Source organism: Narcine bancroftii, chromosome 2, assembly GCF_036971445.1.
Source record: "Narcine bancroftii isolate sNarBan1 chromosome 2, sNarBan1.hap1, whole genome shotgun sequence".
Classification (NCBI taxonomy): domain Eukaryota; kingdom Metazoa; phylum Chordata; class Chondrichthyes; order Torpediniformes; family Narcinidae; genus Narcine; species Narcine bancroftii.
This window is the reverse complement of record NC_091470.1, coordinates 79,423,818-79,451,086: the sequence shown is the minus strand read 5'-3', so window position 1 is coordinate 79,451,086 and position 27,269 is coordinate 79,423,818. Positions and strand designations below refer to the sequence as shown.

The 27,269-nt window shown below is 40.2% G+C and overlaps 2 protein-coding genes and 1 long non-coding RNA gene across 17 annotated transcripts in view; 1 reads left to right on the top strand and 2 right to left on the bottom strand.

Moving 5' to 3' along the window:
- ccdc135 (coiled-coil domain containing 135) overlaps positions 1-7,596 on the bottom strand; it is a 144,016-nt gene extending 136,420 nt beyond the window's left edge. Inside the window, exons 1-2 of one of the 2 annotated variants that reach the window (XM_069917196.1) lie at positions 7,462-7,596; positions 2,179-2,291 (exon numbers count right to left, since the gene is read on the bottom strand). In XM_069917196.1, the coding sequence (XP_069773297.1) occupies positions 2,179-2,285 (107 nt within the window). In that variant the 5' untranslated portion in view covers positions 2,286-2,291; positions 7,462-7,596. Of the gene's footprint in view, positions 1-2,178; positions 2,292-7,235; positions 7,366-7,461 lie in introns of those variants that run through there. The other variant, XM_069917197.1, reaches the window with a different exon arrangement.
- The window catches only part of mta1 (metastasis associated 1), a 166,994-nt gene continuing 147,286 nt past the window's right edge, over positions 7,562-27,269 (top strand). For 5 of the 14 annotated variants that reach the window (XM_069917200.1, XM_069917199.1, XM_069917211.1 and 2 more), the window contains exon 1: positions 14,304-14,431. In XM_069917200.1, coding sequence (XP_069773301.1) covers positions 14,416-14,431 — 16 coding nt within the window. In that variant the 5' untranslated portion in view covers positions 14,304-14,415. Of the gene's footprint in view, positions 8,047-14,303; positions 14,432-27,269 lie in introns of those variants that run through there. The other 9 variants (XM_069917213.1, XM_069917208.1, XM_069917209.1 and 6 more) reach the window with 6 other exon arrangements.
- On the bottom strand, positions 14,236-26,444 carry LOC138753797 (uncharacterized). The gene is made up of 3 exons (XR_011351437.1): positions 26,359-26,444; positions 14,894-14,972; positions 14,236-14,808 (listed from the first exon to the last, which is right to left on the bottom strand). It is a non-coding gene; the product is annotated as an uncharacterized lncRNA (long non-coding RNA).

Sequence of the window (27,269 nt, the reverse complement as noted above, 5' to 3'; positions counted from 1 at the left end):
GGGGGGGGGGGGGGGCGATATCCACCTTCTCTCTGCTGAGAAACTTCTTTAAAATTAAGCTAATTAAATTGTGGGGCGCTGCAGTGCGAATAAACATACTCAAACAACAAAAGGCTGTACTACAGGCTTCAATTGCACCCCAGGTTCTGTAGGCTTTGAGTGGTCTACTCCTGCCCAGGAGGTAGTGTGAACCTTTATGTGGGAGTAGGTGGAGCCAGTCTCCCAGGTTACCTCCCTGCAGGTACAAAGGGTTGTCCCCTGCAGTTGGCAGTGCAGGAGTGCAGACAGGTGCAGGCAGTCACCAACAGTACAGTGGTTGTATCACCACATTAAGTCTGTTTTAACAATACTTGGTCCATACCAGAACTTCTGAGATGCCTTCCTTCGTCTTTAATTGGCTGGTCTATCCTCACCTATGTCAGACCCATTTTCCTCAATTCTGCCTTTATCCATCCCCAACCCCATCCCACACAGAAATATGACACAGTTTCAACCTCTATCCAACCAGTCTTCATACTATGGGATGTGCACCCAACTGTAGTTCCAGACTAAATATACCAAGGAACTGGAGCTGGAGCTGGATGAACTCAGGATTATCCGGGTGGCTTAGAGGATCAAAGACTGCAGCGACAGTACAAGCAGCAGGCTATTGGGTGACCACAACAAAGAATAAAAGGAGAATGCAAACAGTACAGTGTTCTCTTGTGAACATTCCCCTCAACAACAAGTGTACTACTTTGGATACTGTTGGGGTGGTGAGCAGGGTGAATGACCAATCAGGAGGTAGCAGGTGTAGTCAGGACAATGGCACCATGACTGACTCTGAGGCTTAGGAGTGAAGGGTGAAGTAAGGGAAAGTAACAGTGGTAGGAGACTCAATAGTCAGGATTTAAATAGGCATTTCTGTGACTTCAAATGATACTCCAGGATGAAGTGTTGGCTCCCTGGTGCCAGAGCCCAGGATATCTCTGAATGAGTACAGGATGATCTTCTAAGAGGGGATGGAAAGCAGCCAAAGTTTGTGGTCCATACTGGTACCAATGACATGTCAGAGGAAGTTGTGGTTCTGAAGAATGAGCTCATAGACCAAGTTAAAATGCAGGACTTCTAGGATTATGATCTCAGGATTACTATCCACACTACGCAAGGCAAGAAACAGGAAGAATGTGCAGTTTAATGTGTGGCTGAGGAGCTGATACAGGAGAAAGAGATTCAGATATTTGGATCATTGGGCCCTTTTCCAGGGCAGGTAAACCTGTACATGAGCAGCTAGAGAAGGACAGATGGGAAGAATCTGGAGGAAATGTGGGTGAAAAAGAACAGAACCTGAGAGGGAGGAGGACAAGAAAGAATTGTGGTCTGGGCTGAGGTGGGTGGGAAAGAGGGAAAAAATGGGGAAGGGGAAAGAACAGAAGTAAGAAGATGGAGAGGACATGTTATCTGAAATTGAAAAATGCAATGTTCATACTATTGGGCTATAGACTACATTGGTGGAATATGAGGTGCTGTTTTTATGCACTGCCCTTATCTGTGTATCTTTCAGGTGCAGATTATTTCATGGAGTTTAAACATAGAGAGTTTTTTGTACTGTGAGGACATGTAACTGAAGATTTATACAGGTATTCACTCATCTTTGCCATAGCCTTTCAACCCATTAGTCTTCATCAACCAATCTGATCAAGTATTGAACGACAAATTTTCTGATTCACCCACGAATGATGAGAGAATTGCAGAGTCCTGCATGAAGTTTCCCAAACCCTGTATTCTAAAATTTTATGTATTTATTTGATATTGGTGGCTTCCTTTATTCCAACCTCTTTTAAAATAAAAATAAGTCAACTTCTATTCACCCTGTTAAATCCTTTCAGAATTGCACACACTTCCATTTCGTGGAAGCAGTTCTAAAAATATTGTTCATTTTTCAACAAATTTAACTTCATATTAGAAATACTTGCACTTTACACTCTCTCAAAGTTCAATAACATTCTTGTGGAAACAATACACTATACAGCACCCTCATAGACATCTTAATAATAGGTTTATGACAAGCCATTCATTCCATTTTCCTTCTCTATATTTCTCATTTTATTTTAGACAGATCTTGGATATTTATGCTCTATGTATTATGTATTCTAAACACATACAATGAGTTATTAAATGGAAGAAAACATTACTTACAGTTGGTTTACTTCTGTATTCAAGTTTATGAGTCTCCTCTTTTTGATATCTGCTTTAACATCTTCTTTGTGCTCTCCTTCATCCTTCGATTCCTCTATCCCATTCATTATTATCTAGGAAGACAGCAAAATTTACTTCAGTGTCATCTGACCCAACATTGGTTCCAGTTCTAGATTACTTCTATTTACCAAATGTTATTATTTAGAAATTGATTATGTTCTCCTTAAAAGTGTCAAGGATAAATTTTACCTCACTCTCATGTCAGAGTTTAATCCCTCTCCATCTCTAAAAACTTTTCTGGCCCTCTGAAAGCTTGTACTCCTCCAGTGTACTGTAAAAATGTCAGCGTTCGATGCTTTCAGAATTAAAAAAACTTCCATCATTTGCCATAGTTCTAGCAAAATCTTCTAATTTTTCAGTGGATTTCACTTCCCCGACAGACAGAGGATTTCTGATCAATGTACTAACAATGATGACCATGCCTTCAGCCTCCTGGGTTAATATCCTGAATTGATTCCTAACCCTATCCTGAGTATATTCATTACACAGACAAAGAATTTCAAAAAGAGCATCCCCCATCACAGAGTGGAGAATAAGTTATCAAGTCAAGCAACCTTTATTTATCGTTCATACCATGCTCACATGATAAAGACAAGATAGCATTTCTCCAGGACTACGGAACATACAGACAGAAATACAAGTTAGAATAGAAGTTAAACACATTAAGATATAAAAATATCAGTAAAAGTCCACAGCACTATCCACAATCCACATATGCTCTTGGAATTCAGGAGCCTGATGGCTTGGGGGAAAAAACTGTTCTCCAATCTGGACATAACAACCTAAGTCCTAAGGTACCTCCTTCCAGATGGCAGAAGGGTGAACAGTTTACATGAGAGGTGTGTGGAGTCATTCACAATGTTTATTGCCTTTCGCCTGCATCGAGTGTTGTAGATGTCCTTCATGGTAGGAAGGAGCCCCCAATGATCTTTTCCATTGACTTCACTATCCTCTGCAGAGTCTTGAGGTCCGAGGAGGTACAGCTTCCAAACCAGGTGGTGATACAGTTGCACAGGATGCAAGTTGAATTAGCTCCCCTTGCTTAGGAAAATTAAAGAGGATTTAAATAAATGGGTCACTCTCCTATAACATTGATTTGGAAGAGTGAAATGCATTAAAATGAATATATTTCCTCATCTACAGTACCTCTTCCAGACTCTCCTGACACCACTACCACAGAAATTCTTTCAAATTTTCAATAAACTAATTAGGAAATTTTTATGGAAAGTTAAGTTAACTAGAATCTCCATGGAAAAATTAACTTGGAAATACGATAAGGGAGGATTACAACTTCCCAACTTTAAATATTATTATTGGGCAGCCCAGATGAAATTTGACACTTCCCTCTTTGACGAAAGACAAGCCTTCATGGGTAGAAATTGAACTGCACAAAGTCAGGGAAAGAGTGGCAGAAGATTTTATATAGAAATGGGCTGTTAATTTTATTATAGTTGGAAAAGAAACACCAATAATAAAACACATTATGAGCATCTGGTATAAATGAATAATTTAATTGGTTCAAGAAAAAAAAATTACTCCAAAAATGCCCTCGTTTTAGAATAGACTAATTCCTCCAACTATGGATAATTTAATTCTACATATGTGGTTCCATAAAGAGGCCAGATATGTAGAAATTATGTACAGGGCAATTAATGTCATTTGAACAATTTAATAAAATAAATACAATATTTATAACAAAACAATCTTTTGTAACTTTCAATTAAAAGCTTTTCTGAGAGAAGAATTAGCCCCGGCTATGACATTACCAGGTGCAGTGAAATGGAGATTCTAAATCGAAAGGGGACCACAAAAAAGTTCATATCAGTTATGTATTCTATATTCCAATTGGGAGTTACATAGATCAAAACAAATATGGGAATCAGACTTGAATATTAATATTGATGATAAGACCTGGTCAAACTTATGTTACGACTGTATGACCAACACAATTAATGTAAGATATAGACTAGTGCAATATTTTGCATCAGCTTTATCTTAACCCACAAAAAAAATACATAAATTAAATCCTAATTTTTCTGATACATGTTTCAGATGTAGGGAAGAAACATATACTTTTTTACATTCCACTTGGTCATGTTTTAAATTTAAACCCTTTTGAGGAAACTTAAGAGCTTTATTAAATCAAATTATTGGGAAAACAATTGCCTCCAAGTCTAGAATTGTTTCTTATAGGAAATATTATGGATGTCAGACCTAAAATGAGGCTGTCCAAATATCAATGAGAGTGCATTTACCTGGAAGTCTGATTTTCTCTTGGAAATAGCCAGTTGGAATACTGAAATGCATAGTTATGTTCCTCTGGAAAAAAATTACTTACAACTTAAGGAATAAATACAACATGTTTTTGTAGGAATGAGAACCTTACTTACAAAATGTAGAGTTGAATACTTAATAAAAAAGATACTTATTCTATTTATTTTTCTTCTCTCTATTTTTCTTCCTTTTACTGAAATTTAGATAAAAATAATTGGGTCTTTTCTTTGCTGAATTGGATTTCAGATCTAGAAAGCTCCTTTTTTCCTCTTTTCTTTCTTTTTCATTCTCCTCTTTCTCCTTTCACTTTTTTTTCTTTTTCTCCTTTTTTCTTCATTGTTTGGGAGGAGGGAGGATAGGGGTCATATTTGGGACATGTATTAATGATTCACATTTAATTACTTACCTGTGATGATAATTTGGTATGGTTTGTTGATAAAAGATAAAATATTCTAGAATGTAGTGAGGATGGAGGGTGGGAGATGAATTTTTCTCAGCCTTCGCAGGATGTAGAGGCACTGCTGGACTTTCTTGGCTTGGAGCTGGTGTTAAAGAACTTGATACTCTTGACAACCTCAACGGTCAAGCATCAATGGTCAATGCAGTGTGCTCCCCCTGGGCCCTCCTGAAGTCGATTACCATTTTTTTTTGTTTTATTCATATTCAGATACAGGATATTGGCTCTGCAGCAGTCCGTTAGCAATTGCAACTCATCTCTGTTAGCTGACTTGTCAATCTTACTAATGAGGTTCAGCACTATCGACCAACCACATAAGACAGAGAGTTGTGATTAATAGGCTTTAATCACCTTAAGACATCAACACATCTCACATGTTGCTGGCCCAGTTCCTCATAGGCAGGTACTGAGGGATTTCTGGGAGAGAGGAGTTAGTTCAGGGGGCGAGCCAAACAATACAATACAAACAATACAGTGGTTGCACCACATAAGGCCCACCACGCTTGTGTCATCAAAGAACTTGATGATGTGGTTCGAGCTGTGTTTAGTTGCACTGTTGTGGGTCAGCAGAGTGAAGAGCAGTGGATGAAGAACGCACCCCAAGAAGGGACTCACTCCCCCCCCATGTTCAGTGTGATGGTCTTGGAAGAGCTGCTGCCAATCCAGACTCCTTGAGGTCTCCCTGACAGGAAGTCAAGAATTGAATTGCAGAGGGAAGTGTTTAGACTCAGCAAGCTCAACTTCCTTATCAGGTACTGAGGCATGATTGTATTGAATGCTGAACTGAAGTTGATAAACAGCAGTCGAACATACAAGTCCTTATTTTCCAGGTGGGTGAGGGCTACATGAAGGGTGGTGGCAATGGCATCATCCAGAGCAGTTGGATCTATATGTGAACTGCAGGGGGTCCAGTGACGGGCAGCAGGGGCTTGATGTGCCCCATAACGATCCTCTTGAAGCAGTTCACGACAATGGACGTGTGTATGACAGGTCAGTAGTCAATGAGACAGGATACTTCTACATGGGGACAATGGTGGCAGTTTTTAAGCATATTGGGAGCACGGCGCTTCTCAGGAGAAATTAAAGATGTCGGTGAGAATGTCTCCTATCTGAACTGCACATCCCCTGAGCACTCTGCCAGGAAAGTTATCCAGTCCAGCAGCTTTCCATGCGTTGGCCACTACAAGACTCAGCATCCAATTATTTGGAGGAGAGGTGGACATCTTCGCCGCCACATTGTTTTTTGCCTCAAAACATGCATAGAAGTTGTTCAGTACATCTGGGAGGGAGGCAACACCAGCACAATCAGATGGCGTAGTCTTGTGGTTGGTGATAACCTGTATGCTCTTCCATATGCGTTGCATGTCCTTGCTGTCTAGGAAGTGACTAGGAAGTGAATGCCTGCCTTCAAGATAGAACTTGCTTTGATAACTTTCCACACGGTGATGAAAATAGGAGAGAACTCAGCAATAAATCCCTCTATGTTTGAGCAGCCTGGTAAAATGCTGTGTCCACCCATTTCCAATAAAGTTCCAAACTGAGTAACTGAGTTCCAAGACCTATCTGGACCTCTGATGTAGTAACATCACTCCCAATCTCAGAATAGCATTCAAAGCATGCTCTGACCTCCCCCAACCCATTACAGATCCCCACCACACAATAGTGCCTGATCAAGATCCAATCACTAGCTTCCTTATCCCCATCTCCCAGATCTGTCCACTCACTACTAATGACATTGTACTTTCCTTCATGATATCCAAATCATATATGTAATGACAGCTTATTGGTTGTAGGTCCACACCAAAAAAAAGACATAATATTCTACAATCATTGTGTGGAGTAAGATTGACGTCTCAAAGAAGAACTGAGGGAATATTGCAATACCTCTTACACCAATTGTTAAATTGTGCCTCCATCTGCCCCTTGGCTAGAGATGAAAGACTATTAAGAAGAAACAAAAACAAGCAGGGAAATTCTCAGATGTTACAAGGAAGTTTAATCCTTTAGGCAAAAAAAATCAATAAAACTGACTGAAAGGAAAAAAAAAATCCTGATGCTAGAGATCTGAAATAGTAACTGAAAATGATAGAAGTATTGAACAAGCCAGAGAGCATAGGTAAAAAAGGAGATGGAGCTAATGCTTCAAGTCAAAGTCTTTTCATCAAAAACACTGTCTGTTCCTTTTGCACCATAGATGCTGCCTGGCCTCCTGGGAGTTTTGAGCACTTACACTTAAAAAAAAGACAAAATATTATCTCAACATTACCTTTGTGGGAGATTTCCTTTCTACTTTCCAAGTAGAATCGAAGGGCCGTCATGGCCTGTTTCCGCGCTGTTGCATGGTTATATAGTAAAAACCAGTGCCTAACCCAACAGCAATAAAAACCGTCAGGATTTCATCCCTTGTCAAATACTCCCAACATCAAATTTCTGTCAAGGCCAACTGATAATGTCCCTAAAACCCAATGAAATGATTTAACAATGATCCTTACCTTTGTATGCTCTTGAACGTTGGTCCTTTTTCGGAACGATGTCCACCTCAGGGCCTGTGGGATGGTCTGGAAGCCTCTGTTTACATGGCAACCGCAGCTTAGCAACCAGCAAGGCACTCTGGGAGCTGTAGTTCTCCTCCTCCTCTGAGGGGAAAATGATCCTGTTTTAAAAGGAGGAACGGAAAATGTGGCTTCAATGTGAACTGAAAAATGTTGAAGCGTTTATATGTGGCCGAGAGGTATCAATTGTTCGAGAGCTTTTGCTGCTCCCTGTTCTTGGTCTCAGCTGAGCATGGATCGCAGTCGAGTTGGAGAGAGGCCCACAGTCAGGAAAAGAATCCTGAGCACAGCTCATTGGTGAAGTAAGAGTGCAGAGAAGGCGAAGCTTCCACGACCGAGAAACTAAACGGAGATATTATTATTATTTCATTCTTGATGGTACTTTCAAAAGGGGTGAAACAAGCAAGTCTGCTGACGCTGTGAGTGTTAGAAATTCAAAGTTCTGGAGAAACTCAGCAGGTCCCCCAACGACCACAGGTGGAGAAGATACGCATCCAATATTCCGGGCCTGAGCCCTTGGTAAAGGTATGCAGGCAGGCATCTGAAGTTTAAAAAAAAGCGTTGAGGGAGGAGGGAAGAAGAAGAAGGGTGGTCGGGTTAGCGATTAGCGCAATGCCGACATAGCGCCAGTGATCAGGACGTGGGTTCAAATCCCACGCTGCCTGTAAGGAGTTTGTACACTCTTCCTGTGGGTTTTGCTCTGGTTTCCTCCTACTGTTCGAAACGGACTGGAGGTGTAGGTTAATTGGGTGTAAATTGGGCGGCATGGACTCGTGGGCCAAAATAACCTGTTTCCGTGCGAGATGCCTAATTTTTATTTTACGGCGCAGTGGGTAGGAGCATAGGTCAACAGCCAGAGGTGGACATGGAAGGAGGGCAGAAGAGAAAAGCTGAGAATCAATTGGGGAGGGGACCGACCTTGACTCGTTTTGTCCCCCTGGACCAGTCCCTCTTTCTATCTGCTATACCTCACTTCAACATCTTCCAGTCCCATGAACTCAACTGCCTGATCTTTACCATGGACTTCTATACATTCTCTCTACACCTCTATTAAATCTCTTCGAAGAACTTTGTTTCTTCCTCAACAACAGACCCAATCAGTCCCCTCTACCACCACCCTCTTCCGGCTGGATGAACTTGTTGTCACCCTCAATAACTTCTCCTTTGACTCATCCCACTTTCTCCATCAAAGGAGTGCCCATGGCCCCAGCTATGCCTGCCGTTTTGTTGGCTATGTAGAGCAATCCATGCTAAAAAGCCTATTTTGGGAAGGCTCTTCAACTCTTCCTCCACTACATTGGTGCTGCCTCATGCATCCATGATGAGCTTGGCAACTTTATCCACTTTGCTGTCAATTTTCACCCCCATCTCCAGCAACACATTTCCCTTTCTTGATCTCTCTCTGTCTCCATCTTGGGAGACAAACTATTGACGGACATTTTCTACAAATCCACCAACTCGCACAGTTCCCTTGACTATAACTTCATATCCTGTTCTCTTTAAGTATTCTCTTTATTTTCCTGCAATTCCTCCATCTCTGTCGCATCTGCACCCAGGCCGAGATCTTTCATGTGAAATCATTTGAGATATCTTCCTTCTTCAAAAACTGTGGCTTCCCCTCCACTACCATTAATTTTGCCCTCACCTGCATAACCTCCATTTCCAACATATCTGCCCTGGCCCCCTCGACCCCAAGATGCAACAATGACAGGATTCTCCTTGTCCATACCTACCATTCCACCAACCTCTGCATCCAACATATCCAACGCAATTTCCGCCACTACAAGGTGATTCCATCACCAGACACATGTTCCCCTCTCCTCCCCTTTCTGCCCTCGGGAGGGACCACTCCCTCTGTGACTTCCTTGTCCACTCATCCCTTTCCACAAATCCCCCCCTTGGCCCCACTCTGTGACTGCAAGTAATGCAACACTTGTGCCTACACCTCCTTCACCACCAATCAGGGCACCAAACAGCGCTTCCACTTCATTTGTGAATCTACAGGTGTCATCTACTGCATCCAGTGCTCCTGTTGTGGCCTCCTCCTGCTGAAGACTGCGATTGCTTTATTGAGCACCTTCTGCTTCATTCTGTCTACTATAATAGCAGGGATTACCCAGTGGCCACCCTTTTCAATTCCCTATCCAATTCCCATGCTGAAATGTTCATCCATGGTCTCATGTACTGCCATAATGAGACCACCCACAAAATTTGCCACGCCCCCTCCCCTGTCACTATCATTGAGTGCATGGTTGTTGTTGTCAACTAGCTGTTCTAACTCTCTCCTGGATTAGCTGTTTCTGTTAAGCATCCCACCCTCAACCTTCTCTCTTTTCCTCCAGCTCTACATTCACAGAGCTACCCCTCTCCCCTGATCAATTCTTAGCTTTTCACTCCTGCCCTCCTATCCATTTCTACCTTTGGCCTCTTGGCTCATGGTCCTCCCCTCAAGCTTTTTGTTCAGGCGCTTGACGAAATTCTGCTTGATGAAAGACTTAGGCCTGAAGCATCTTTTTTTAAATTTTTTTTAAATTTTTCACACTATGAACCATACTGACCAAAATACACACAAACAATTCCCTCTTGAATATACACAGTAATTTTCTCCCCTTTTCCCCCCTCCCTTCCCTCCCTCCTTCACCCCCATCCCCACCCACTCAACGTTCAACATACATAATACATTAAACCCATTAAACAATGTCATCACACAATGAAAATAAACAATAAATTTGTGTCTTCTACTTTTACATACTGGGTCAGTTAATTTCATCTTCTCCTTCTGTCCGCGCTAGGACTTCTCTGTTGTGTTCCATGTACAGATCCCAAATTTGTTTGAATACTGTGATGTTATTTCTTCCAATGGAATACATTTATTCATTTCTATGTACCATTGCTGTATTCTCAGGCTATCTTCTAATTTCCAGGTTGACATAATACATTTTTTTGCTACAGCTAAGGCTATCATAATAAATCTTTTTTGTGCTCCATCCAAATCGAGTCCAAGTTCTTCTTATATTACTTAGAAAAAAGATCTCTGGATTTTTTTGGTATGTTGCTTTTTGTGATTTTATTTAATACCTGATTTAGATCTTCCCAAAACTTTTCCACTTTCTCACATGCCCAAATTGCATGTACTGTTGTTCCCATTTCCTTCTTTCAATTAAAACATCTGTCTGATACTGTTGGGTCCCATTTATTTAACTTTTGGGGCGTGTGTAACCAATTATATTGTATCATGCGTAACCTCATGTTTATTGTATTTCTCATAGTTCCGGAGCATAGCTTTTCCCATGTTTCATTCTTTATCTCTATATTTAGATCTTGTTCCCATTTTGTTTGGGTTTACAGCTTGTTTCCTAGTTCTCTTTCTCTTGCAGTTTGATGTACATGTTTGTTATAAATCTTTTAATTATCATTGTGTCTGTAATCACATATTCAAAATTGCTTTCTTCTGGTAACCTCAGCCTGCTTCCCAATTTGTCCTTCAAGTAGTTTTTCAGTTGGTGGTATGCAAACATTGTACCGTGAGTTATACCATATTTGTACTTCATTTGTTCAAAAGATAATAATTTATTTCCCGAAAAACAATTTTCTATTCTTTTGATCCCTTTTCTCTCCCATTCTCTAAAGGAAAGGTTATCTATTGTGAAAGGGATTAGTTGATTTTGTGTCAATATTAATTTTGGTAGTTGATAATTTGTTTTATTCCTTTCTACGTGGATCTTCTTCCAAATGTTGAGCAGATGGTGCAGTACTGGTGAATTCCTATGTTGCACCATCCCACTTATATAGTATTTGTTCAGGTACCTTCTCCCCTATTTTATCTACCTCTAATCTAGTCCAATCTGGTTTTTCCCTTGTTTGATAAAAAGCTGATAGGTATCTTAATTGTGGTGCTCTATAATAATTTTTAAAGTTTGGTAGCTGTAAACCCCCTTGTTTGTACCATTCTGTTAATTTAAATAGTGCTATCCTCGGTTTCCCCCCCTTTTCATAAGAATTTCCTTATTATTTTCTTTAGCTCCTTGAAGAATTTCTCTGTTAGGTGAATTGGAAACAATTAGAATAGGCATTGTATTCTTGGGAAGATATTCATTATAATGCAATTTACCCTTCCTATCAGTGAGGCCTGAAGCATCTTTAAAAAAAATCTTTGCCTCCGATGCATGCTGTGGAACCTGCTGAGTATCTCCAGCATTTTTGTGCATTTGTTACTTTCAGTAAGATGCCTTTGTACAGTTTTAGCTCAAAATATAACTCGTGCACCTCTTCTCTCTCCTTTTTTTAAATTCCTCAATTGTTCTACTCTCAGATGCTACCAAATACAAGTTCAGAAGCATCAAAGTCATTTCTCCCATCCATCACCACAAATCGACATCTCTACCCTAACTGTACAAAGGTTTTGTCCCCTGCATAGCCCTACTTATTCTGATCTTCATAGAATTGTTCATACTCCATTCCCCTACTCTCAATAATACTAATCCCATCCTTTGCTGAAGGTTTGAACACATACATTAGGAAGATATATTGCAGTCTTGATTGGTAACCATCTTATCCCAAGAATCAAGGCATCAACATTGAGGAGGAGGAAAAAAAAAGCAAAAAGGAAATGAGAATAACAAAGATATTGAAGAGGAAGAACAAGATAAAATAGTTCTCAACTTACTCACCAGGACTGGGAGTATCAATTGTGAAAGGAACAAACTGATATTTAAATTTAAATATACAGCACAGTAACAGGTCCTTTTGGCCCACAAGCCAATGCTGCCCAATTACACCCAATTATCCTACACCTCCAGTACATTTTGAAGGGTGGGAGGAAACTAGAATCCCCAGGAAAAACCAAGGCAGACACAGGAAGAAAGTACAAACTCCTGACAGGCAGTGCAGAATTTGAACACTGGTTCCGATTGCTGGTGCTAGTGTTGTGTTAACCACTATGCCATCCGTGCTTCCCTAAGGTATGTATCAGAAGTGGGATCATGCAAATCATGAAGGTTTGTGACTTGAAGGGGAACCTGCACTCATGGGAAAATCATGAAATTGGAGTTCCACCTATGGCAGGGATGCATTTTGAAAGAATAAATAAGACTCATTTTTGCACAATAAATGGTAGGGCCTGAAAGAATACTGAGATACCGAGGTACCTCATGTCCAAGTCCAAGGATCCTGAAGGTGATAAGGTGGTAAAGAAGGCACAAAGAAGCTATTTAAGATTTTATGAGCGTCAGCTCATAATATAACTGCAGGAATGTTATGGGTCAACTATAGTAAATATTAGTTTGGCCACCATAGCCAGCTTGGTCACCACACAGTAGGAAAGAATGACATTTGAAAGAGAGCAGAAGAGGCTTACCAGATGTTGCTTAAGATGGGTGGCATCATTTATCATGGGTGACTTGAGAGAAGGTGTGTGGTAAAGGTTCCATTATTGTCACGTGATATTACATTTAGAATGTGACATAGATGAGATTTTTTAACTTCTGTCTACCATAAGGCAGACAGAGAGTTGCCACATTGTCCAGCTCCCCTCACAGAAACCTACAGCACTTGGTGATCCTAGGTGGTCTCCCCTCCAAGTACTGGACCAGTCCTGAGCCTGCTTAGCTTCCGAGATCAGACAATCTTAGGGTATTCAGGCTATTAGGTGTTGTAAAGAATCTGAAGGAGGGACCCAAATGAAGAATACAAAGTTATGAGAGGGAATACATAGCAGAAACATCTAAAATCAGAGCCCATGGATTTAAAGTAAAATATAGGATAATTAGAAGGGGGAATCTGAAAAGGAAAATTTCATTCAGATGGTTGGAATTTGGAGTACACTGGTGGAAGGACAAGTTTGTAGTTGAGAAAGTGAAATAAAAGTTTAGCAAGTTTATTACTGGAATGGTGGGAGTGGGTGCTTCATACTTTTGAATTTAGCAACATCATCAGTGATTTCAATGAAGTGTACAAAATGTTTACACAGCGTAACAGAGTAGATGTTTCCCTAGGTGGGGTGTCTAGTTTCAAAATGAAGAGCCAGCCATTCAGAACTGAAAGGAGAAAAAGCCCAAGAGGGAAACAAATCTCTGGAATTTGCAAGGCAGGTTGTGATAATAATAATGAGTTTATTTTCATACACAATGTTCAATGTACCTATGCACTGAAAATCTTACTTGCAGGTATTTGTGAAAAAACTATAATGGTAAATTAATTAAATTAAAAGAGACAATAATACATAAGATAGATAAATTATAAATATTCACAATAATCTGAGGCCAAAAACATGCTGGATCGGAGGGGTTACTGAGTGACAGGGTGAAGGAGCTGGACTAACACCAGTGAAGATACAATCAGTGGTACAGAAAGCTGAGGAGAGGGGTTCCCGAGTTATGGTGTGAGGGGGCGGGATAAACATCAGTGGAGATACAGTCAGTAAGATAAGGTGCCAGGATTAGTATACTGTGTCAGTAACTACATTTCATCAATAACTCTTCAGCAACTGATTTACATGAGCTGCTACTGATGTATTTGCCATCACTAATTTAAATTAAAAATAAATACAAAGGCATGTTGAAGGAACAAAATAGATAATGGTAATTAGAAGCAGCGAGCACAGATTTCAAGAGGGAAAATACATTTTCAGAACTGATTTCTACATTCTTTAACAAGATGACAACAATGGGGGGGGGGGGGGGATGCCGAGAATTTGCTGTTGACAATGCACCAGTCAGTGAATACCATGTGATGCGACAATGGGGGGAGTAGTGCTGGGAGAAACAAACTTTAGGAGCAGGAGTGCAGCAGGTGAAGGTGTTTTCTCAGGGGTTAGAAGTGGGTTAGTGTATCCCACAGGGTTGTGTTCCAGGATTGCCTCTGTTCACTGTGTACATCAAACGTCTGGACCTTGAGATGCTATCTGACAATGGTTGGTATAATAAATAATTTAGAAGTAAAGTATACCTGCAGTTATTTTCTGATCAATTTATATCTTCCGAGGTCTCACATTTCTTGGCATTATTGAATTTTAAAAGTTTATTCATTATCGAGTCAGGTTCCATTTACAAATTTCATGTCCAAAAGTGGGGATGATGAGAATCCTAATGCCAGGATTCAGGCCCAGCAGGAGAATGACCCGCAACCCAGATATTTTGAGTACCTCTACATATTCATTGAACCCAACACAGTGTGCCAGGAAAATATGGCAAGAGGAACTTGGATTCTGACCCGGAACAGTACTTCTTCAAAGGCATGCTTCTTTCAGAGGCCTGAACGAGCATAGCTATTCTCTGAGGACTTCTAAACCTATCATAGAAGAAGCAGGGTTAGAAAGGCCCAATGTATTATTGAATACAAACTCCCAATCCATTGTTTAAACATGGCTATTCACCTGGTGTAGATTGACTGTGGGTTCTTCCATCCTTATTTCCAGAACCTGTAGATCCAAGAAACCTTATGCAGATAGTCCCCTTTTTAAAAAGGAAATTGGATGAGGTGAAATTGAACCCTCAATATTATAATTTTTTAATTACTTAATTGTTGAATTTATGTACTACAAATACAGCACATGATGAACTTCTAAGGTGCAAAACAAATTGGATTCTAATTCCTTGAGTTAAGTCATTTCTCCAAGTCACATGTACATATCACCATAGTTTTTTAAACATTGAGAAACTGTTTGCTTCCATTCAAGCTAGATTTGATCCACCTCCTGAACTCAACACCCAATCTGCCTGCTTGGTTGCACTCACCCTCCAGATATGTAGGGCTAAATGACCTGAGATATGTAATATCTCAATATGTAGTTAGGCTTCAGTGAAAAGTGGGTGTTAGTCATTGCACCAATGATGTTCCAGCCCTTAGCACATACCAACACCCCTTAGATTTAGATTTAGACAAATACAAATCTTTTGGTGCCTGCCACATTGACCACCGCCAGTGGGCTGATCTTGCCTCCAACCGTGCATCTTGGCGTCTCACTGTTCGGCGGGCAGCAACCTCCTTTGAAGAAGACCGCAGAGCCCACCTCACTGACAAAAGACCAAGGAGGAAAAACCCAACACCCAACCCCAACCAACCAATTTTCCCTTGCAACCGCTGCAACTGTGTCTGCCTATCCCGTATCGGACTTGTCAGCCACAAACGAGCCTGCAGCTAACGTGGACATTACCCCTCCATAAATCTTCGTCTGCGAAGCCAAGCCAAAGAAGAAAGAGACAAATACAGCAAGGTAACAGGCCATTTTGGCCCAATTAACCTACACCCCTGGTATAGTTTGATTGGACGGAGGAAACCGGAACTCCTGGGGAAAACCCATGCAGACACAAGGAGAAAGTACAAACTCCTTACAAACTGTGTACGATTCAAACCCTGGTCCCAATCGCTGGTGCAGTAAAGGCGTTGTGCTAACTGCTATGGCAACCATGCCACTCCTTGAGAGGAGCAAGCAAGCCTTGTAACCATTCTTAAATATCAGTGGTATTGAGAGATATTAAAATATGTTAAAAATTTTAAATACTTTTTTCAAAAATTTAAAAAGCAATTAAAAATTTAAACATTCACATTAAAGATATAATTCAAATTCAAAATGATTTTACCTTTCTGACATTTTCCATTCCAGATACTAGCCCATAAGAATTTGGAACAGGAGTAGAAGCAGATAGTTGATCTATACTTGGCCTGAACTCCCTTCAGCCTGTTCTCCAACATCCCTAAAGACCCAAACCACTGCCTATCTTGCCCCTTATCACCTCATCTCTGTGAAGTAGAAAATTCCAAAGATTCACAGCCCTCTGAGAGAAAGAATTCCTCCTCTTTTATGTTTGAAATTGGTGACTTTAGATTCCCCATGATGAGAAATTTACCTTATGCATTTACCTTGTCAAGACCTCTCAGAATCTAAAATATTTTAATACCTTTCCTTTCATTATTCTAAACAATGAAAACCAAAGATCTGTGTAACTGAGCACCTTAGTGATTTGGTTTGCATCTGAACTGGAGGGGGACTAATATCCTTGTGAGAAGGTTTGTGAAGGTTTGTAGATTTGCAGGAACATGGGAATGAGAGAGCCAGAGCCAGATAACGGAACAGAAGTGAAAAACGATTATGTTAAGACTGCATATAAAAATGAAAATCAAAGGTTGTGCTTGGTGGAATAATGTTCTCAGGAACATTTATTTCAATGTAAGGAATATTGTAGGAAAGGCAGGCAAGCTTAGAACATGGATTGAAATGTGGTTGCAGGAGGGGCAGGACTGGCATCTCAATGTTTCAGGGTTCTGTTGTTTCAGAAAAGAGTGGGGGAGATGAAAGGGGGCAGAGTGGCATTGCTTCAAGGAAATTATCACAGCTGTGCTCAGACAGACTAAAGGGCTTGCCTACTGAGGCTATATGGGTAGAGCTTAGGAATGGGAAATACAGTGCCCTCCATAATGTTTAGGACAAAGACACTTTTTCTGCCCCTGTGCTCCACAATTTTAAATTTGTAATCAAATAATTCATATATAATTGAAGTGCACATTTCATATTTTATTCCAAGTTATTTGGGTACATTTTGGTTTGACCACATAGAAATAACAGTACTTTTTATACATAGTCCCCTCATTTCAGGACAGCATAATGTTTGGGACATTTGGTTTCATAAGTGTTTGTGATTACACAGGTATGTGTAATTGCTTCATTGGTGCAGGTTCAAGAGAGCTAAGCTTCCTTGAAAGCTTTGATTTCCTTTGGAGTCTGTAGTTGCCATTTTTGAACACGAGGACCAGAGTTATTGCCAATGAAAGTCAAAGAAGCCTTTATGAGGCTGAAAAGCAAGAATAAAATAGGAAGAGACATAGTCCAAACCTTAGTTTTACCAAAATCAACAGTTTAGAACATCACTGAGATGTTGGTGAGCTCAGTAATTGCAAAGGGACTGGTATTCCAAGGAAGACCTCCACTGCTGTTGACATAAGAATTTTCATCATAATGTTGAAAAATCCCCAAACATACGTCTGATAGATCAGAAACACTCTTCAGGAGGCAGGTGTGGCTATGTCAATGACTACAGTCTGCAGGAGATGTCATGAACAGAAATACAGAGTGTACACTGCAAGATGCAAGTATATTAAGAGCAAAAGCATAGTAAGAGACAAACCACTAGTTAGCCACAGAAAGGGTGGCCAGCTTATAGTTTGCCAAAAACTATTTAAAAGAGCCTGCTTAATTCTGGAAAAAAGGTCTTGTGGACAGATGAGCCTAAGAGATGGCAAGAGAAAAGTGTGGAGGTATAAAGGAACTGCCCAAGATCCACAGCATACAACCTAAGCCATGGTTGGCATCTTGCAGTGTAGCCTCTGTATATCTGTTAATTACATCTTCTGCAGACAGTAGTTATTGACATAGCCACACCAGCCTCCTAAAGAGTGTTCCTGATCTATCAGAAATATTTTGGGACTTTTCTTCATTATGATGAGAATTCTTCTGTCATCAACAGTGAAGGTCTTTTTTGGCCTTCCAGTGCACTCTTTCTTCTAAATGATGTTCCAAACTCTTGATTTTGGTAATCCTAATGTTTGGGTGAGGTCTCTTACTGTTTTATCCTTAGCCTCATAATAACTTCTTTGACTTTTATTGGCACAACTCTGGTCCTTATGTTGTAAAATGGCAAGTACAGACTCCAAAGGTTATCAAAAGCTTAGAAGCAAATTTAGCTCTCCTATACCTGCACCAATGAAGCAATTAAGTATACTTGAGTAATCACAAACGCCTGTGAAGCCAAGCGTACCAAACATTATGGTACCCTGAAATGAGGGGACTATGAGTCAAAGGTGCTGTAATTTCTACATGATGAAACCAAAATGCACAAATAACTTGGAATAAAATCCGGAATGTGCATTTTAATTACATGAATTGTTTGATTACAAATTTAAAATTGTGATGCACAGGGGCAAATAAAGGAAAAAAGTGCCTTTTTCCCAAACATTATGGGGGCACTATGTATGTCCATATTAATGAGGTTGTATTATAGATCAGCCAATAGTTAGTGAGGATTGGAAGGGCAAATCTGTGGAGGTAGCAGACAGCTGCTGGAAACATAAAGTTGGAATAATAGGTGATTTTAACTTTACATATATTGACTGGGACTTCCATACTGGAAAATGGCTGGATATCTTCCACTTTGTTAAATGTGTTCAGGAAAGTTTTCTAAATCAATATATCAGGGTACAACTTAGGATAGTGCAATATTGGATCTCCTTTTAGGGAACGAGACAGGATAGGCGATGGGTCCAGTGCTCATAATGCCATTAGTTTTAAGATAATTATAGATAAGGATAGAGGTCTGGTCCTTAGGTTGAGATTCTTAATTGGAGAAAGACCAATTTTGAGAAAATATGTTAAAAGCATGGATTGGGACAAGTTGTTCTCTGGCATGGATGTGCTTGTAAGTGGAAGGCCTTCAAAGACAAAATTGTGAGAGGGCTGAGTTTGTATGTTCCTGTCAGGATTAAAGGCAAAGTTAATAGGCAAAAGGAACCTTGGCTTTCGAGAGATATTGGGGATCTGCTTAAGAAGAAGAGAGAGAGATAGGAAACAAGGAGCAAATGATGTATAAAAATGCAAGAAAAATACTTCAGAAGGAAATCAGGAGGTCTAAAAGAAGACATGAGTTTGCTTTGGCAGACAAGGTGAAGAAAAATCCTATTGGCTTATACAAGTATATTAAGAGCAAAAGGATAGTAAGGGACAAAATTGATCCTCTTCTATGTATGGAGCCAGAAGAGGTGGGGGAGATCTTTGATTTTTTTTTTGCATCTGTATTTACTCAGCAAACTGGTGTAGCATCTATGCAAGTGAGGCAAACAAGCAATTAGGTCATGGAACCTATACAGATTAAAGAGGTGGAGGTATTTACCTTCTTAAAGCAAATAAAGATGGATAAATCCCCAGGGCCTGTCAAGGTATTCCCTCGGACCTTGAGGGAGGCTAGTGTAGAAATTGCAGGGGCCGTAACAAAAATTTTTAAAATGTCCTCAGCCACAGGTAAGGTACCAGAGGATTGGAGGGTAGCTCATATTATTCTGTTGTTTAAAAAAGGCACCAAAAATAAACCAGGGAATGATAGGCCAATGAACTTGATGTCAATAGTAGATAAGTTATTGGAAAGAGTTTCAAGCAACTGTATATACAAGTATTGGATAGTCAGGGACTGATTAGGGATAGTCAACATGGCTTTGTGCATGTTAAGTCTTGTTTAACAAATCTTATAGAGTTTTTTGAGGAGATTGATGAAGGAAAGCCAGTTTATGTAGTCTACATGGACTTTAGTAAGGCCTTGATAAGGCCTCGCATGGGAGATTATTCAGAATCTTCAGTTGCTCGGTATTCATTGATATATAATAAACTGGATTGGACATTGGCTTTACAGGAGAAGCCAGAGAGTGGTAGTGAATGATTGCCTCTCTGAATGGAGGCTTGTGACTAGTGGTGTGCCACAGGTATCATTGCTGGGTCCATTGTTGTTTGCCATCTATATCAATGATTTGGATGATGATGTGGTAAACTGAATCAGCAAGTTTGCAGACGATACAAAGATTGGAGATGTAGTGGACAGCGGGAAACACTTTCAAAGCTTGTAGAGGGTTTTAGAACGGCTGGAAAAATGGGCTGCAAAATGACAAATGGAATTTAATGCAGACTAGTGGGACGTGTTTCATTTTGGAAGGACAAACCAAGTTAAGACATTCACAGTAAATGATAGGGCACTGAGGAGAGCAGTAAAACAGAGGGATCTAAGAATGCAGATACAAAATTCTCTGAAAGTAGCATCACAGGTAGGTAGGGTTGTAAAAAGAGCTTTTGGCATATTGGCCTCCATAACACATATCTACTTAACAAGATAAGAGTCTATGGTCTTACAGGAAACATACTAACATGGGTTGAGCATTGGCTGATAGGCAGGAAGCATTGAGTCAGAATACAAGGATCATATTCTGGTTGGGTACCAGTTGCTAGTGGTGTTTCACAGGGGTCAGTGTTGGGATCACATCTTTTTAATATGTATATCAATGATTAAGATTATGGAATAAATGGCAGTGTGGCCACATTTGCAGATGATGCAAAGGTAGCTGGAGGAGCAGGTAGTGTTGAGGAAACAGGGAGGCTGCAGAAGGACTTATCAAGATTAGGAGAATGGGCAGGGAAGTGGCAAATGAAATACAGGTAGCCCTCGACTTTTGACCTACACGAGTGACGTCCACCTGCACATTTGTCCAACATTTTTTTAAAAAAACATTATTAAAACTACTGTACAAGTTCATATTTTGTATTAAAAGTACTATATACAGTGGATCCCATTCCCCGACTTACCACAACCAACCCCAAGTTACAACCAATCCTTCCATCCCCTTTATGGGCGTAAGTCGGACTACTATGCAATGTCAGAAAGTGTATGGCCATGCACTTTGGTGGGAAAAAATTAATGGACAGCTATTTTCTAAATGGGGGGGGGAATTAAAAATCAAAGGGTCCTGGGAGTGTTGTCGGTGGTGAAGAAGGCTATTGCAATACTGCCATTCATTTCAAGAGGAATAGAATATAAGAGCAGAGATGTGGTGTTGAGGCTTCAGGAGGCACTGATGAGACCTCATCTGGAGTATTGTAAGCAGTTTTGGGCTCTTCATTTAAGAAAGCATATGCTGATCTTGGAGGTGGTTCAGAGGAGGTTCACAGGAATGCTTCTGGGAATAAAAGGGTTATCATATGAGGAGAGTTCGACAGCTTTTGGCCTATACTCATTGGAGTTTAGGAGAATGATGAGGATCTCATTGAAACATTTCAAATGTTGAAAGGCATGGAGAGTAGATGTAGAAAGGTTGTTTTCCATAGTGGGAGAGTCTAGGACAAGAGGGCACAATCTCAGGATTGAAGGATGTCCACTTAGAACAGATTAGTAGAGGAACTTATTCAGCTAGAGGGCAGTAAAGCTGTGTAACTTGTTGCCACAGACAGTTGAGGAGGCCTAGTCATTGGGTGTATTTAAGATGGAGATTGATTGGATCTTGATGAGCACCGGCATCAAAGGTTATGGGGAGAAGCTCAGGAGGTGGGGCAAAATGGGAAAATGGATCAGCTCATGATTAAATGGTGGGGCAGATACGATGGCCTGAATGGCCTATTTCTACTCCTATGTCTTATGATCTTATAAATCAAAGCAGTGATTATGAGTTGGAATGTTATGGTGAAGTTGTATAAGACATTAATGAGACCAAATTTGGAATACGGTGTGCAGTTTTGTTCACCTAACCACAGGAAAGATAACAAGATTGAAAGAGTGCAGAGAAATTTTACTCGGATGTTGTAGGGACTTAAGGAACTGAGTTATAGAGAAAGGTTAAACAGCTTAGGACTTTATTCTCTGGAGCATTGAAGAATGAGGGGAAGAATGGATAAAAGTATACAAAATTATGAGACAGAGTAATCAAGTAGGCTTTTTCCACTGAGATTAGGTGAGATATAAACCAGAGGATATGGTGTAAGGGGGGAAAGTTTTAAGGGAACTTCTTCCTACAGAGAATAATGTGCAAATAGCAGCCAGCTGAATGCAGGTTAAATTTTAACATTTAAGAAAAATTTGGATCGGTGCATGGATGGGAGGGATTTGGAGGGCTAGGGACTGTATGCAGGTCAGAGGGACGAATTAGAATAATAGTTCAGCACAGACAAATCCTTTTCTGTGCTGCAAGGTTCTATTGGAATGACCTGCCACATCTGACTGCATTCAACCCATTGTATTTATTGGCTTTGCATTGCACATGAACCCATCTCAGACTGATCTGTCAATCTGTGATCACTGCTGTTCTAATGTGGCCCAATGTAAACTTGTTAAGACACACCTCATCTTCTATATGGAAAAGTGACAGCTTGCTGGATTCGATCAAATTCCACAATGTCAGATAATTCATTTTGTCCGTTTTTTTTATTGAGAACTGACTAGATGACTCAGATGAGTCAATATTAACTCTGCTTTTCTCCCTCTGTTGGTATTGCCTGATCTGCAACACAGGTCTTACCCATGTTTTCACACCTTTTGCATGCCATTTTATGTGTTTTCTGTAAATCAACCAGCTAGTTGCATCAATAACTTATCAGCACAGCAAGATTGGTCTCACTCTACCAGAGACATTACCTTTGTCCAATTCATCTCTCCCTCTCCAATCTGCAACTTGAAACTAACTTTGTCATGGTGTCTTTGGTCAAAGAAGCTAATTCAGTTTCATTTCCACATTTGCTGCCTGGCCTGCTGAATGTTTTTTTTTGGATACCCAGCATGTGCATTTTTTATTGATTTTCATCCAAAGCCGTAGATGTGCCCAAAAATATGTCAACCCTTTCATTCCTCAAGGGATCAAATGATGATGAAAGAGAAAATACACATTCTTCCAGTTACACAAAACAGCACTGAAATATCCCTGGAGTTACACTACATTGCATATTTCTAGTTCTGGCCTTATACCACACAAAAAGTATTACAGTAATGGTACAGAGCCAAATAACATTCCTTCAACTTTAGCACACAGCTTGTCACACAACTGGAGTTACAGTACACACACCCCAGTGTTAGAAATGTAAACAAAATTTGCTGAAATCTGAAATAAAAATAGAGAATGCTGAAAATATTAAGCAGGTTGGGCAGCATCTGTGGATAGAGATTTCAGGTCAATAATCTATCAGAATAAGGAAACTTTCAAGAATCAAACATGTTCTAAGCTATTGAGAGGGGGTAAAGAAAAGAAACAACAAAGGGTGAAATCTGAGATAGATAGACACGGTGGCTTAAGTGGTGATGGTGTTGGTTGACAGTAGATGATGAAGGCTTGTTAAATACTGTAAATGCTGTACAACTGAAATAAAATCAAGAATTTCAGAAATACTCAGCAGATCTGGAGTGGAGAATTAAGTCACAGGAACTTGGAAGTTTGAGGCTACTGTGACAGAGTATTTAGAGGTGGCTTGGGAGGAATTGTTAGAGCAGCTTGCACGCACACATTTCAAAACAGAATTTTTGCAGGACTTTTGCAGGGTGGTTTTTGCAGAAAGAGCAACAAAGGTGCAGAATACAGCTGGCCTGGGAGAGCATAGTGCTAAGATCTGAGACATCTGAGTGAAGAAGCTGCCCCTCAATCCCTCTTAAATCTCTGCCCGCTAGTTCTAGAATCATCTCCTCTGGGAACAAGACTATGACTATTCACTTTATCCATGGCCATCTTAACTTCTATATTCTATATATTGTATTACATGGCAAGATGCAGTGAGAAAGGGAGAGTATATTGATGAAGAAGGAAGAATGAACCAACAAATCATGGAGGAAATGGTCCATTCGGAATACTAAAGAGGTGGGGGTGGGGAATTAAAAGATGTCTCGATGACTCAGATGTTAGCACCATGCTGCATGCTAGAAATTACAGAGGATGATCAGTTGAATGTGGAGGCTGGTGAGGTGATGACATGAGAACTTGAAGCCTGGTGCAGGGCACAAGAAATGGGGAGAACATTTCTCACCCCACACCCCATTGAGAAGGAGAAGCACAGGAGATGACCCTACAGGACAGTAACCATGACAGTGGACCATCGAGGGGCTCAGTGGCTAGACTACACAGGCTGTAGGTGGTTGGTGGCTTGTGGTCAAAGGGTTCTCATAGGCTGTGGGCTGCTGGTGACATGTTCAAAGGACCCACACAGGCTATGGACTGCTGGAGACTGGCTCATGAGAACCAGGTATCAGAACCAGGATTTGACAGGGTGCAGAGGGCAAGAAGGGCTCCTGAAGAACCTTGGGCACTGAAGGCTTCCTGATCATATTGGAGGTTTGGATCTGGAGCTCTGGTTACCTATGTTTTGAATTGGAGTCTGTGCAGCTGCAGAGGTTATGGGAGCATTGGAAGTGAATCCACGGATACTCAGTATCTCTGAGGGAATCTCTCTTGCTTCTCTTTCTTCTATTAGAGGCGCTGAGTGACGCTCATAATGATTCTTCGTCCGCTTTGCGGCAGACAAAAGCTGAATATATATCATGTATATTACTTTTTCTTTTTTAAATATTTTTATTGATTTTAATGAAGAACTTAAACAAAGTACAATTCAATAAGATGATATGGACATTTACCCATACTAAATAAGACATTCTGTATAACATTAACATACATAAATTGTAAATCATCCATAATTCATATTCTAATTAGTATATACCTTTTTTGGAAAAATCTCTACTAATGCAAAAAAAAGAAAGAAAATAGTAAAGTAGAAAATCTCAACCCCCTTACCTAATTGAGTTGCCAGATGCTATATATGATTGGTATTAAAATAAAAATGATTAAAAAGATTTTAAAAATTAATATAAAAAATGTGAAAAAGATATGTCAGACAATTTAATTACATTAGAGTAAAGTTATCAAGTAAGATAGTGAGTCATAAATTACCCTCATAACTTCTGGAATCTTATATCTGAATTATTAATTAAATAGTGAATATTTTCCATATTCACACAGGACATGATGTCACACCACCACTGATCATGATTTGCAGGGCCGCACCTTCAATTTAAGTAAAATCACACACCTTGCCAAAAGAGAGGCAAAAGAAATAGCGTGACTCTGAACCAGAGATAAAGAACAATCATTGAAAGGTTAACAGTTCCAATATTGTCACATAATACTACATTTAGAATGTAACATACATGAAATTCTTTAATTTTTGTCTACTATAAGTTGCCATTTTGTCCAGCGCCCCTCACAGAAACCTACAACACCTGGTGTTCCTAGGTGGTCTTCCCTTCAAATTCTGACCAGGCCTGAGCCTGTTTAGCTTCCAAGATCAGACAATCTCAGGCGTATTCAGGCTATTAGGCATTCCCTCCCATTGTACCAAAAAGGGCCACCAAAGGATTTGGTGTTAAATCTATATTGAAAAATTTTCATAAAGTATGGAAAACTTCTCTCCAGTATTTTTCTAGACTAGGACAAATCCAGGACATATGAATTAATGACACTTCTCCACTCTTACACCTGTCACACCAGGGAGTTATATATCAGAATAAAAGTGAGACAATTTAGCCTTAGACAATTGTGTTCTTTGAATTGTAATAGACAATGTCAAGCACATAACAAAGAGCTATTAACCAACTTAAGAATTGTGTCCCAATCCACATCAGATACAGTCTGATGTATATTACCTTTTGAATGTATTATTGCGTGACCTTTGAGAAAGAGAGAGAAATTAAACTTAAAAATTTGACTCTGAATAGCATAATAAAATGCATTGCAGATAGAGGTAATTTTTTAATAAAGATCTTCGAGGAGAAAAATACAGTTGAGAGGTGGAGAAGTTTAATGTGAGTTCTTCCATTAAATTTTAATAATCTGATTAATATTCTGGACAATACAATAACTACAATTAGAGACCCAATTTTCAACCTCACTTTTGTTTGATACTGTTCGATAGTTAGGTCTTTTGATTTCCAATGCTGATTCTTTCTCTCTAGCATTCTTGTTCTAGTTTCTATAAAGTAATATAATTTGTCATAAATATATTCCTTTTTTCCTAATTTTTTTCAATTATATTTGATGCAAAAATAACCTAACCACCTCAAGCATAACTTATAATCAGACTTGTGCAGTTAAATCAGAGAAAACTGAGCTTCAGTACTGCAGGCAACATTTCTGCAAAATTGCCCTAAAATGTAATAAATTTGGAAGCTTTTAAAGAGTGGATTCCGTATCACTATGTCCCACGCTCACTGGCATCCCCTGACAATAGATCAGGATCATCGTAATCAAGTGAAAAAGATGGACATTTTAAAAATCTTCATTGTGTACCTATGTTCCAGTTCCCACGTGTTGAAGCTGCCAAGCATAGAGTGGATTTTGCATGGGCATCTGTGAACCATTTTTCAGATCCTTGGAACCTGTTACAATACTACACAGAGAAATGCAGAGTATGAGGGATTTTTGAAATTGACATGTAGGGAGGTTTAAGAAGAGAAGCTACAGTTAAGCATCCAGTCTTTTGAAGGCACGGCCACCAATGGTGGAGGGAATTAAAGGAAAACAAGAAGATTGGGGAGAAGCTCGGTAGCAGCCCTGAAGTACAGATGAAAGAGGGGTTGGCATTGTGCGATGGGAAGAAGGGATAGGGATTTAGCATGTTATTGTGCAGAGTATCAAGGGGTTTGGAGGAGGAATTGTGTTGGAAGAGTGATTGTGATGGCAGTGGCTGGGGTGAGATGATAGTGTGTGCAGGATGGCTGAGTTGTAGTGGAAAGGGATGTGGTAGTGAAAGTGTAGGAGGAGTTGCAAACGAAGAGAGGATAGCATAGTGGTCAGGCAATGGTCTGCCTTCCACTTTGCAACAAGGAAGGGAGAGTGTTGGAAGGATCGGGGTAGTGAGAGGAAGATGGGAGAGTAGAGGGGAAGATATGGGAGTGAAGGAAAGGTGGGGGAGTGAGGGAAAGATGGGGGAAATGGGGAACATGAGTGGGGGAGGAGAAGGTAGTGGAGAGAATGGAAAGTGGGAGACGATGGAAGAGTGGCCAGTAGTGAGGGAATTATGGTGGTGGGGGTTGTGAGAGGAAGATGGGGGGTGGGGGGGAAGTAAGGGGGAGGGCGGAGAAATGGGGGGTGGGGAGTGAGGGGGAATGGGAAGGTGGGGGGAGTGAGGGGGAAGGTGGGGGAGTGAGGGGGAAGGGTGGGGGAGTGAGGGGGAAGGTGGGGGAGTGAGGGGGAAGGTA